At 51.9% G+C, this 13,965-nt stretch overlaps 1 protein-coding gene across 1 annotated transcript in view; it reads right to left on the bottom strand.

The window, feature by feature from the left end:
• ASTN2 (astrotactin 2) overlaps positions 1-13,965 on the bottom strand; it is a 319,116-nt gene that overhangs the window by 81,841 nt on the left and 223,310 nt on the right. Inside the window, exons 17-18 of the mRNA XM_062011422.1 lie at positions 7,437-7,702; positions 959-1,092 (exon numbers count right to left, since the gene is read on the bottom strand). Coding sequence (XP_061867406.1) covers positions 959-1,092; positions 7,437-7,702 — 400 coding nt within the window. The remainder of the gene's footprint in view (positions 1-958; positions 1,093-7,436; positions 7,703-13,965) is intronic.

Raw genomic sequence — 13,965 nt, 5'->3', positions numbered from 1 at the left:
GAATGGAAGGACTTCCAGTTAAAGGTCAGTTTGGCTCAGCCTGCCACAGGATGTGTCCTTATCTCTGCCTGCTCCTGGAAAAGTACAGGTCAGACAACCATATGACTCCAAAAAGGCCATCTAAGGAGCCTTCATCTCTTGGGAGAAGGGCTAAACTTCAGCAGCCCCTTGGGGAACCAAAGACCAGCTGCCCAGGAGCAAAAGAGAAGGGGAGGATCCAGCTTAAACTTCGTGCAACCCATGGGGGCTGAGTGTAGAGGAGGGGAGGATCTGGCCAGGAAGCTGAGGGAGGGAGAGCCAGGCAGGTGTGGCTGTGACTTCACCTCCTGCACATGGGCCAGCCTCTGAGGAGGGAGTAAAGGCTAAAGCAGGGCAGCTGTGCAGAGGCTTCTGCCTGGAGCAGGGACCACGAGGGCAGGGGAGAAGGTAGAGCAGCCTTGTGCTCTTGGCCCAGATAGTGCTTTGCACTGGGGTAAATGACAACATAAAGTACAGGGCTCCAAGGAGACCAGCTCTGAACATACAAGTGTGTTTGTTGAACTCAGGATGGGAAATGAATCCCCTCCAAGGATATTGGCTCACTAAGAAGGTGTTCTGCTTCTCGTGGCTCCCTGGAGCCAGTCTTCCTGCTTTCTCAGCTAATTCCCATCAGCTTGCTCCCGATTTGCTCTCGCTCTGACAAGCCACAATGAATTGCACTGTAATTCCATTTCTTTCAGCATTTGAAATCCCATTCTACAAGCCCTGCTAATCAGGTGATGAAAATCTATAAGGAAACCTTCCAGGGCCACAGCCGGAGCCAGCATATCCAAAAGGCATCAGTCACACAGTGAGGAGTGTTGGTCTGTGGCCCCAGGGCTCAAAGGTGAGAGGAAGGAGGTGCCCGTGGGCTGAGCCTGAGGGGTAGGGGCTGGTGCTGGGACTGTGGCCTGTGGGAGGGGGTCACAGTGATACGTACACAGGCGGAGGGAGGGGGCTGCAGTTCGGGAGCCCGTTCTCATCGAAGGCGTTGAGGTCACACCTGCACCAGTCTTCGATAACATCGCCTTTCCCCGAGCACCAGTATGAGCTCATCAGGGCTCCCTTGAAAGCCTGACATGAGAACAAAAAGCATGAACACGTGTGTTAAAGACTTGGTGAAGCCCAGCCAGCGGCTCGGATGCGTGGTGCTGAGAGTCAGGGCTGTGTGTGAGCACAGTCCGGATGGGGAAACACAGTGGGGTTCTCTGCAGCTCTGCCAGGAACCCTCTGCACGGCTCTGGGCAAGTCCTTTCCCTTTCCTGTGCTTCAACTTCCAAGTATCAAGCGGTGCTGGTCCATCCCTTGTGGCCCTGGGTTTGGAGTGGGGATGGGGAGGGTCTACATGATGCTACAGAAGGGACTGGCGATAGAGCTGCCTGAGGAAGGGCAAACACAAGCCTGCTTGTCACATTGGACATCATATGTAGGGTGCCTTTAGACTGCTGCTGTGCACAGTGAAACTCTGCCATGTGCCCATCCAGTAGTTACTTCTGTCCTCACTAAGAATTAAAGTACTTCCTACATCCCCAACAACACAGACCACTTCCAGCACACTTGCAGGTTTGTTATTCACATGAGTTCCCCTCCTGCAAGCAAACTGTGCTGTACACACTGGCATAAGGGATACTCACTAACAAAACAGCAGTAACAGAAGAAAAAACATAAACATTTTGAGGTCCCTTCCAGCCCTCGAGATTCTGTGATTTACCCTGCAGTCTCCCACTACCCTTTGCCTGTCATGCCTCCTCCAACCTCCAGCTTGGAAGACAGCATCTGCACACACACACACACACAGAGCCAAGGTTCAACCCAACCCTGCGAACCCACAACACCCTGCTAGAATAACAATAACACCAAATCAAACCTCTTTGTAATGCTTTTGACCTTTAAAAAGGCAGATTTGAGGACTGAAACACCCTGGTGGGTGCTGGCCCAGGCAGAGTAGCCTCTGCCAGCCTGCACACAGCCCAGCTCTAGCAGCTCCATCTGCCCAGCCCACGGATGCCTGGCCCCTGTGATACCGCCCGCGCTGCCAGGGCACGCCTCAAAGATAAAAGGTGCCCTTTGAAGGGCACAGAGATGGCTCCAGCTGCAGCATTTAGCAGAAAACTCGAGGAAAAAGGCCATCCTGGGGAGGTTTCTGAAAAGAGGAGGTATAAATAGAGCCTGACGTCAGGGCTCCCATTGTCCAGGGTTTTGTCGCTCTCCCCAGCACCTTTATGAGGCGCCTCGAGGCTCTCCCTCTGAAACAGTTTCTGCTTCCAGGCATTTACAAACTGGGACTGTTCCAGAAGGAGGAAAAAAAAAAAAAGGAAGAAAAAAACATGTGAAACACAGAAAATGTGATGTTATTTTTTTGTTGTTGTTCTTTAGGATGTAATTGAAGCACTGGGCTGGAAAAGGCATTGCAAAGCAATTGCAGAGCGAGGAAGGCAGAGGGGAGTTTATCTGACACATGGATAAATGGGTGCAGCTACACTTGTGTAGGGAGCAGAAGGTCTGTGCAGGATAGAAACAGAAAACGATGCAGGTAGATGGATGAGGAACTGTGTGTTCTCTCTAGGAAGCAGGATAAATACACATGTCATGGTGCACGTGTGCACAGATGTGCACTGTGGGTGAAGCCAAATGTTGGGTGATCCCTAGAAGAGCTGCACTGTCACACCAATGGCACTGCTCTGCAGTCCCCCAGCCCTGACCCCACTGCTCTGTATGCTCCCTCCCTGGCCCCTATCCCTGCTCCCCCCTGCACATCCCCAACCCTGGGAAGAAATCCCCCCCTTTAGCCAAACCCATCAGTCAATTCCTTCTGTTTTCTTTTTTTTAATGCTGGTAAATGCAAAGCTGGCTGAGCAATCCCCTCTGCTCTGCCTGCCCAGCCTCACATACATTTTAATTAGATGCTGCAGGTACCCAGCTGTCATCTGCCTTGTGTCAGCCCTCACACAAACGAGGTTGGCTGATGGATTTGCCCTTCCCCTGTGCTCATTAAGGCGAGCACGCCTACGCGCACTAACGGGGCTCCTCGGGCACAGCTCCCCCTGTGGCCAGCAGCCAGGTTGGGGTGGCTGGACAGCCAGGAGCCACCTTCCCTTGCTTTCCAGCAGGATTTCCAAACAGTGGTTTCCAGGATTTTTCCCACTGGTGTCAGGGAGTGTGTGTTGAAAGGTGGGGAAGTGGCAAGAATGAACTGACAGAGGGAAATTGGTGATGCAGAAAGAAGGGATAAAGCTCCCCAACTAGATGTTCACCGTCAATTTAGGAGGCTCTACACCCTCCACAGGAACACCAGCCTGTGGGGGGACACAGTTGTTCCACAGAAACTTCAGGAAAAACAGAGGGTCTCTGTGAGCTTTGAGGACTCTGTGGTCCTCCAGCCCTCAAGCTAGGTACAGCTTTTGCTGTAGTTCACACACAGCCCACCCTTCCTTCCCTTGCCTCCTCTGGCTGCAGTGGCAGAGCCTGCTCTCAGGCTCTTGCAGAGATCAGCAGCTGAAGTTGCCTTCCCCTGCAAAGGCAATAGCTTTAACCAGTCCAGCCCCAAAAGCATGCTGCAGGCACATGCTCCTCTACTGATGGCAACCACGTGAAAACCTCTCCTTCCCTTTCTCCTTCTGACAGTGTAGCCTGGGAGGTACAGGACTGCTCACACAAACCCAGGGAAAAGGCAGCTGCCACCCAAACCAGGAGCCCAACAGCATAGGAAGACCAAAAGCAAAGGACAAAGGATGCAGCAAAGGGGATGAGACCCATCCCATGGGCAGCTGCAGCCTTTGGAAGAGCTGCAGCTGGGAATGCGCAGGGACCTCCTGGTCTGTGGTGACTGAGAACCACCTGCCTTGGAGTGGGCACCTCCCCATTTCCTGTCCTTCCCTGTGCCATGGTTAGGAATTTGCAGCAAATGCTTTCCTCCCTGCCAGGAGTCAGCAGGTACAAGAAGAACACCATGTCCACCAGGAGCATCTGCACATTGGATGCTTTGCCAGGGTGGCCACAGCAGCCTCTTGAGCTTGGAAAACCCAACGGCGTCTGCAAGCAAAGGGCTTCCCAGGAGCCTGCTGGGGATGGCAGAGCAGCCCCCAACTCTCCAGAATCCCAACACCTCTCTGTACCCTCAGGCAATTTTATCTTTCATTTAAAAGTATCCAAATTGTATTGTTTCCCTGTGAGTCAGCCCATTTAGTTTATGTCCTTCAGTGCCAAAGGGGAAATTTATGAGATGAGAAACTGGCTCGAAACGTTTATTTTCTAGATGACGACTCATGCCATTAGATATATAGCATTATGAATCATAGGAACAGCATCTAATTTGCTCTTAAAGGTATAATAGGTCTGACTCCCCACACCCATGCACACACATATATTGGATTGATAGTTCCCCCATAGGATGGCTAGTTCATTTGTTTTGACACGAGCAAGACTTACAGGACCATAAAGTCCCATCTTACCATAAGTTAAGCCTATTCATAAAAAAAATATTAGGGAAACGAATGATCACCAAAGCACATTTATCCTACACTCCATTGCATATGGATCTTTCTCCTGTTGTTATTTGTGCTCAGGGGGAGGCCATATGGCCCCATTTTATAGCTTAGACGCTCTGCAGCAGAATATAGAAGAACATTTCCTTTGTCCTCTGTTAGACCTGGCTGATGGAGGGAGAGGCATTAAGTTAATTCTGACCGTGGGTTTTCTCTTGACATCCCCACAGAGGAAAATTACAGGACATGAAGGAAACCTTTCAGATCAGCATTTGCAGGACTTAGCCTGCACCACAGGGGCTGGTGTTTGCAGATGGGATACTGGAAAGGGCATGTGTTGGGTGCTTATTCCTGAACACCTGGTCTTCTCCATGCTGACAGGGATATGAAATCCTGGCTCCATTGTTTCTTTGAGCTTAAGTTTCTTTAACACACCTCAGTTTCTGGAAAAATAAATTGGAACAGGGAGATAAAAAACAACCCCAAAAGAGCACACAGGCTGGACAGAGATGTGTTGGAGATAATTGAGATGATCTAGAAGTTGGGCATTTGGTATATTTGGGGGTTTGCACTGCTTTTCCTTGTCTTTGCTTGCTTGTTCTTCTCAATGTAGAAGGAATGCAGGAGAGTGGAAACAAGCTGGGTTATGCTAGCACACAGGTCCGGGGACAGAGCAGCCAGCAGAGCCATTCTGTCCTGTGCTGCTTGCAGGATGGAGATGGTGACTGCACACCCCCACCACCTTCCCTCTGTGCAGACAGCTGCCACCAGAGGAGGCAGAGGGCTGTTCTGCTCACCAGCAAACCCAGTCACTTAGTGATGTCACCCCATACTGTGCCTGACACAACCAGGCCACTGACCAGAGCTCCTGAACACTGCTGTGCTCCAAGCAATCTGAAGACAGCAACAGTGACTGTTCATCAAGGGAAAGAATATGGGATATAGCCTCAAGCAGAGATTTCACAGCCTGAATGGGATGCTACCATGATGACAGAGCAGCTGGAGGAAGAGCCTTCCATACCCTTACAGCAATGCTCAGTGCTGTTCACAGGAGATAAACACTGCTCCTTAGTCTAGACATCTCTGGGAGGAGGAGGGAAGGAAAAAAAACCCAAACCACAAAACAGGAGGAGGAAAATTAAGGATTTCCCAGACCAGAGACTCTTTCCAGGATCATTCAGTTCGCGTCTGAAAGTCTGCTCCAGGTTCACAGCAAAGGAGGATGAAGTTTCCCTACTGCTGTTGGCAGGTGATCTCATCTTGTGCTGTTCACACCCTGCCTGCCTCCGGCTGCCTGGCCCCGGGGAGCAGGATCACCAGCACTTCATCCTGGGAAGGCACAACAGCGGTTTGCTGGAAAGGTCAGGGTGCTGGAAGGGACCCAGGGTGGGTGGCATCCTGGTTTCTGTGATTTATGGGATCTGAGGGAGCAGCAGAGGACACTAAAACCTGGCAGCAGGGGAAATAAAAGCCTTTGCGCTGCGACGCGAGCCCCGTCGCGGGCGCCGACTCTGCTTTCACACCTCAGCTCCCAGCTCCCTCCCCATTACAGCACTGCAGGCAGCTACAATGCAGCCATTCTTCCCTGGAATACCAGCGGGATGGGGGCCAGAGCTGCAGTAGGATGCTGAGTGTGTGAGGAGGAGGACAAGGGCCAATTAGCAGATATTAAAACAAAGCCAAAACAAAGCAAAAAAAACCCCCACGCCCCAGACCAATACAAAAAAAATGCACCTCAACAATACAAAAGCTGTCCCTGTTCTCCCTGGCTCCCTGTCAGCTTTGGCTGTGGAAAAAGAAATCCCTGGCACTGACTCTCCACACCTTCAGGGACTACTTCAGGGAAGCCATGTATGGGCAGGGAGAAGCCTTTCCTGCATCAGGTGCTACAGGGGGGTCAAAGCAAGCCCATGGCTTCAGGGATGCCTCTCACCCTGTCCCCATAGCATCCTGCATAAAACTCACCCTCTCCTGCCAGGCCTAGATGGGGAGAGGACATCAGGAGAACCAGTCCTGAGAGACAGAGCAATGGGAAGGGCTCAGATATCTGCCCTCTCCAATGGGATTCGAGGAGTACAGCCAAACTCCTCCCTGAGAAATGAGTCCTAATTTGGCTTCTCCAGCCTCTGCCTCAGTTCCTCCATTCCTCCTTCTCAGGCTCATGTTTCTCCCAGTCCTCCTCAAGCCTAGGGCTGATCTCCTCCAGGGATGTCTCTGCTTATGCAAACTTGCTTCCCTATGGGCTGAACTGGGATGGTCATAGGACAATGTTTACCCTCCCCAAGGCACAGTTATGGTTTCAAAGCCAGTAGCAGATGTGATGCCCAACAAAGGCAATCTCCTGCTGCAATGGCAGCGATCTTGTGGCAGCAGTGCCAGGCTCCTGGGCTACTGGATTTCTCAGTGTGCTCTTTTTTATCAGCTCTGCCCTTTGAGGGTAAGGTCAACACCAAAGAGGGGTATGTGGGGTGTATGTGGGTGTCAGCACCAGCAATACTTTCAGCTCAGAATTGCCCAGGGGCTGGAGAGCTGCAGCGGTGAGCCCAGTCTTCACAAAGCAGGGTGGATTCCCAGCCAAGAGCCAGGGTTTGTGCCACGAGGGCAGCAGCAGGTTACAGCTCTCAGGCACCAGGACCAAGGGCAGCAGTAGCAGGAAAGAGAGAGAAGTAACCTCTGAGAGAACACCTGATGGAGAGAAGGGTGACAGTAATATGGGGAGGAAGAGATGAAGGGAGCAGGGCAGCAGATCAGCTGAAGGTTTAAGAAGTGAGCAAGAAGGGGAAATAGCTGTTTTGAGACAAGGGATTCATGCTGAGGAAATAGGAATGGCCGGGAAAGAGGAGGGCCAGGGAAGGCAAAACAGCCCCTGCAGCCTGCTGCAACAAGCCAGAATGACCCAGAGTGGTGGGGCTGGCCCGTCCCTGCCTCACTCACCTCCCTGGTGTCGTTGTCCTGGATCAGGGCATACAGAGGCACCACACGGTTGATCTCCAGCAGCACCGGCGTCGGGCTGAGCTGCTCCTTGCCGGGCCGCCGGCACAGGTGGCACGTGGATGGGCAGCGCCCTTTCTCCTCACAGTGAATCTCCACACCTGAGATGAGGTGGTCATCAGACAGCATCTGTGCTGTCAGCAGGCCTGACAGATAGGTGATGAAGGGCATGGATTTCAACTCCTTTTTGTTCCCAAGCTCAGTTGTTTCTGGTTAAGCGAGAAGGAAAAAAACAAACAACATTAAACAAATCTCAGCATAGTCAAACCCCAAACCAAACCTTACTGCAGCCAGGATAAACGCAGCTGCTGGAGGTGTAAGCCAGGTGGGAGCCAGAAACCAGAAAGGTCAAGGAGAGAAAGAGAAAAACAGGACTTGCTGGTCATTGCTTGGGAGCAGGTAGAAAGTGCATTTCCAAAGAAGGACTTGTAGAGCAGCAGAACTGACCATGTTCTCCTTTCTTGAAACTTGCATATTCACCTGCTGCACTTCAAAATGAATCAAAACCACCTAAGTATATCTTCCCTGACGGAGAGAAATCTCTTCAGAAGGACCAGGCCAAAGAGCTGAGTGCCTGCAACCCTGCCCCAATGCCAGCCCTCTCTAGTCCCTGTGATCCTTAGCTCTTTCTTTTGAGTACCACTTTATCCAGGGCACCAAGAGGGACTCAAAGGAGGCTACATAGAAACTACACTGTGGGATGCGGCCCCTTGGCAGAGGGAGTGAGTACTGGGACAATCTCACTGCACAGGGAATAGATGGAGGCGTTACCAAAACTCAACACTCTGCTTTTAGGAAAAATTCAGGTCTTTGAAACCCATTGTGAAACCTCCTCGTGGTCTTAACCACAGGCAACAAACCCAGAGAGCCTCACTTTGTTCTGCCTTGGTCCAAAGGCTCACTCAGGACAAGGAAAATGTCACACCTTTGACAGCAAAGGAGACAGGACACTTCTATTTAAACTCTTTAGCTAGAGACACTTCTCTTGGGCTGATCCAAGAAGGCCCAACTTTTGTAACTTGGTGACAGACCTACACACAAAAAAAGCCTTTCTTCACCCTGTGCCCAAATGAGGCTTCCAACACCACGAGCTGCATGACTGTTGCCTCCTGCAGCAACTTCCCAGTCCCAAGAAGAAGTTGTGGAGGAACAAGGATTGTCTCAATGTGCTCAGCTTGCAGTGACATGCAATTGATCTGGCAAGGCACTAGTCAATTAGAAATACAAGTAAACACAGTATTAATTCACGACTCCCAAAGCCCTCCAGGTGAGGGACAGCCCTTCCCTGCTGCCTGGCTGTCAGGGAACACTTCTGTGCACAGGATCAAAGCTGTCACAGGAAGAATAAGCTAACTCCAACCAACACATCTTTCAGGGGAATGAGTGGGGGGAGCACTTGCTAAGAGAAACTAAAACAAGGCTGTGAGAAGATGTCTCAGCATCTAGGGAGACACTGGTGTTCAGACATGGCAAATGAGAGTTGGATCTGGATCTTGGAGAGATTATTTTCTAGAAAAGTAGCACCAGGCTACTTCAAACCTCTTAAGGGAAAGCCATGAAGCCATAATAAGCTGGGTGGCTCAGAAAGTGGGAAGCTACAAGGTGATTCCAGAAGCTTCTTCTCACTTCTAACATTTTTTTTAAACATTGCTACTAAACTACATGTAGAAGAGAAAGAAGGAGATGACAATGACACTTCTGGGCTGCAAAGCTTCTTTGCCAGAGCTGAAGCAGCTGTTTCAGAGTTCCTCCATGGGGAAGTAAGTTTTGAAGCCATGCTTTAAGGGAAAACATGGACACAGAACTGAAGGAGAAGTGTAATCAGTTATCTCATGATTGTCAATAGGCTATCAAACCTTCCTTCCTGAATTATTATCTTTAAGAATTAGATCACTAGCATCAAATGTTTGGATGTGTCCTTAATACAGGGTATGGCTTAACCTAAGCTTAGCTAAGGCTTGTCTGGAGATGCAGCACACAATTTCAAGCCTTTCTAAAAGGCTTTGTGCAAATTCACACATATAGGCTTCCACCAACAGTTGGAGACAGCCCAGGCTGGATGTGCAGTATGGCTGCAGGATGTGCAGCTACCAGAGAATGACTTGTTGGAGGCTCCCTTCGAAGCAAACCGCTCTATGCTTCTCCCCTGGTGTCCCCTCTTGTTGAAGCACAGGGCACACAATGCATGTGCACACAGTGCTTGTGGGCTCAGGTGCTCCTCAAGTACAAACAAGCAGTGAGGAGACAGGTGAATAAGCAGGAAGAGCAACCTGCCTTGGTCCTCCTCAGTCACAGTCTGTGTTTGAAAGGAGCAAGCCATAGCAAGCAAGGAGCAAAAGAAACCCCTGAGCAGGAATTTCCCTCTGCAGGAGAGTGCTAACTCCCATCTCCCTGCACTATCCTGTGCTGAGGGACACCCTCGACTGCTGCAGCTCTAACAGCTTAGATTCAAATGTTTGCATTAGTTGTCCCATCTAGAAATAGAGATGAGGCTCTGTGCCACAGTGCTCCACCAGACATGTCACTGTGGGGAAAGAGAGGACACAGTATTGCTGCAAAAGGTGGGCTAGACATGGAGAGCTTTCCTTCAGCAGCCACCCTGCCAACACAGCCCTCTCAGCAAGAAAAGACAATGAGTATGAGCTCATCCAACACATCCTGTATGAACTTCTGCCTCCTTCACTAGGAAAGGGCACCCTAACCAGGAGTGGTGGAGGTGGTGGTTTCAAGAGCTCTCCAAAGGTGCTGGCATGAAAGTGAGAGTTCCTCCTTTCTCCTGAAGGAAACCCAGATAGAGCAATGGCATTTCAGGAGCAGCTGTCATCAAATAGAGCTGCACAGGGAAGAGCATAGAGGTCTGCAATTAAAGTAAGATAGGAGTCTGTGTGAGTGGCAGAGCTCCCCTTCCATAGCAGCCATGCACTCAGCAGCAGATTAACTGGCAGCAGACTTGTCAGAAGAGCAGACTTCATAGGTAAGGTGGAAACAGCTGTCTGCACTTCATCCTCTTCATAACAGTTATCCCCAGTCACTTTGGGGAAAAGGATTTCTTTGCAGACAGGCTTCCTGGAGATGTGAGGGGTTACTGTAGTTGAGCTTACTGGTTCAGTGTGCTGGCAAGGGGTCCACAGTGTCCCCTTCTACAGAAAAGGCTCTGGGTACAACTCCAAAGGAGGAAAATGAAGTAGGACATGGCTCAGCAGAGGGAGACGGGCTTCACTGCCAAATTGCCAGCTCTCATCCAGACGAGCACTTGGAAGTCATCAGCACTGGATAGCAATTTCTGGTAGCTTTTGTGGAATGAGATTTGGGGGTTTCAGTAAAGTGGTAAAAATTTAATTAGCCCGTTTCTTCTATTTAAACTTATTTGAAAGCGTCAGCTGCGCACTCTTTTGTGAGCCAGCTCCTCCAGAGCCAGGGAGAGACACTGAGGAAGAACTGCTGTCCTCATCTGCTTGCTCGGGGGGTGGAAAGCATCAGCTCCAAGTGCTCCATCCCTAGAAAGGGTGACTTCTTTGACAGAGACTGTGTTTCCTTCTCTTCCCACTCTCATCACCCACCACTCACGGCACCTCACAGAGCAGTTATCCAGATCTGGGAGGTATTTTCTCTCAAAACATACTCCTTTATTCCTGTACCTAACATTGCAACTGCAGCCCAGGGAGAATGGATTGGGGTTGGCAATCCCAGGAGTGAACTGGAGAAACCCTGCATGTTCCCAGAGGCTCGGTCTGGGTTTTATTACCCAGTTGCCATCCAGTGTTCGTCAGTGCTGAGGACCTGCTGACTGGCTGCTTTTTGAACGAAGATACGGACGGCCCAACCCAATTCCTGATGAAGTCAAGGGAAGTTCTTGCTGTTGGAGAGAATCAGAACCATCTGATTCTGCAACGCCATCTCCAGCTGTCAGTGAAGCCAACAGAAACGCTCCTGTTATCTTCACTGCAAGCTGGGTCCAGCTCAGAATAAGTAAAACCAGCTTTAGTGTTCAGGTCCAGATTGCACCAGCCCCATGCAGAACTGAAGAACCTCCCTGGGCACTCGGAGCACTCTTGCAAAGCCTCTGCCTCATTCCCTGGGAAGGGTTTTGCAGGTGATCGTTGCTAGGGTGATCCAGAGGCCACGTTCTGGCAGGAGGATGAGGCTGGGCTGCACGGGCTGCAGCAGCAGCGAGGACAGAGGGATTCCTTATCAGCCCTTGCATCTGAGCACGCTTTCCCTAACGCTGCTGGTGACTCAGTGGACTCCTGGCTCCATCTGTTTGGAAGCGGAGCACCGCGGATGTGGTTAGACGCATCACGGCAACTTGTGGGAGTTATTAGTTTGTTTGTTTGTCTGAAATATGTATTTTTTTGGGAAAAAAACAAATCCCAACAACCAGTAACACAACAAATCAAAGTAAAGGGCAGCCTTTCTTCTTGTGTAAGTAAGGGAGGGCAAGGGGTGCAGAGGGCAGAGGCACCGCTCGCCTGCCTGAGTGCCTGGCTCCATCAGGATTTAATCCCCCCGCAGCACAGTGTGAGTGCCTGAGCTGTGCACAGAGGTCCCTACTCGGCAGGCAGCAGTTGCAGATGTGGGAAAACGCTTCCAGCATTACCAGCAGCACCTCCTAGAGGAAGGCACTGTAACATCAGTACTATAGCAATAACAGAGGCTTAATACCTAATTCTTTTGTATTGGAGTGCTGTTCGGTCCTGAGAGCTCCCAGGAGACAACAGGATGCAAGTGGTCCAGCATTTTATACAGCACCTCTTCCAAGAGATCCCTAGTCGTTCCAAAACTGGGAATCACTCCACTGACCACAAGAATGCAGCCACATCAGGACATCAGGGGTAGGATGTGGTAGCCCTTCAACAGCAGAAATGCTTGGAGCAAGGAGAAGGCTCTCCAGCTAACAACAGGGGGAACTCAGGAACAGACCAAGGTAGAGATTCCTCGAGGCTTGGCAGGTTAACTGCGCTGACACCGATGGGCTGCTCAGCTGGGGCTGATTTAGGACCTGGGTTTTGCATTTTGTACAAGGAAGAGCTAATTCTGGTCCACCTCCCCTTTACACCAGCTTCTGGCCGGACAGACCTAGTGTCACCACAGCTAAGGCAATGGGCATTTGCATCCACTGGCACACACTGCCTGGGAAATGCTGCACAGGCAGCGGCTCAGGCCGGGTGTGCCAGGCTCACATGTGGGCTATGACAAAGCAGAGCTCACCTAGGAACCGATACCATCTCCTGGTGAATGCAGCTGTCCTGTGCCACGGCGTCCTGCGTGGGAAGCCTGGGTGAAGGCAGGAGCACAGCACACGAGGGACACAGCACGGGAGAGTGGGCCCCTGCAGTGGGCATGCGACTGCAGGTGCTTGCCTGTGGGACACCCACCCGAGCCCCAAAAGCAGCTAGTGGGGCGGTTGTGGGGCCCTGTCACAACAGGAGATTGTGTCACGGTGTGGGGCTTTATCGCGGCGTGAGGCCCTGCCACGACGTGCGACCCTGTCATGCCGTGGGGCTCGGTCACTGCCGCGGCCCGGCCGGTCCGTGAGGCCCTGCTGCCCTCTCGCGGCCCCGCCGCAGGATGGCTCTCGGGATGGAGCTCCCTCTGCCACGGCCCCGCCGCAGCCCCTGGGCCAGGACCGCCGTGTCCCATCCTCCGGGAACCCCCCGCCCCGGCGAGGCGAGTCCGGCGCCAGTCGCGCCGCAGCGTGTGAGGGTGGCGGCTCCGCAATGCCCGCGCCTGCTGCCGCTGCCCCGCAGCCTCCCAGCGCAAAGCCCCTCTCCCTGCCGACCGCCGCTCCCAGCCTATCGCCCCAGCTCAACACAGAACCCAGCGGCACGCGGGACCCCTGCCTGCGGCATCCCCTCCACCCTGGGGCTGAGCCCGAAGGTTGCTGGCAGGGAGACTGCAGAGCCCAACCATCTCCTCTGCCTGCAGCTGGGACAGGCAGGCTCTGCGGTAACCTCTGCTTCAGATTTGAAAGCCTGTGGTATTAAGGAAAAAAGGCAGGAGAGCTTTGAGAGACCACTGATAAACCTCTGTAAAAGGGGATAGGTCGGGCACCACTGCTGAGATCGTTTTAGCAAAGGAACAAACTCTGCAGAACCCTGCATGGCCCCACTGCCACCCTGCTGCCTGCACTGGCTCTCAGGAGTCATGGAATTAGAATCATTTTGGTTGGAAAAGATCCTTAAGATTATCAAGTCCACCCACTGCCCTCACCCTGCCCAGCCCACCACTAACCCATGGCCCTCAGCACCTCAGCTCCACAGCTTTGCAATAGTTCCAAGGCCTGGGGACTCCCCCAGCTCCCTGGGCAGCCTGGCACAGGGGCTGACACCCCTCTCAGCTCCAATCTCAACCTCCCCTGGGGCAACTTGAGGCCATTCCCTCTTGTCCTATCATTCATTACTGGACCAATCTTCACCTCACTACAACCTCCTGTCAGACAGTTGCAGAGAGCTCATGTTTCCCCTCAGCCTCC

Source organism: Colius striatus, chromosome 19 (assembly GCF_028858725.1).
Source record: "Colius striatus isolate bColStr4 chromosome 19, bColStr4.1.hap1, whole genome shotgun sequence".
Taxonomy (NCBI): domain Eukaryota; kingdom Metazoa; phylum Chordata; class Aves; order Coliiformes; family Coliidae; genus Colius; species Colius striatus.
The sequence above is the reverse complement of the archived record's forward strand: the minus strand, read 5'-3'. Positions and strand labels throughout refer to the sequence as shown.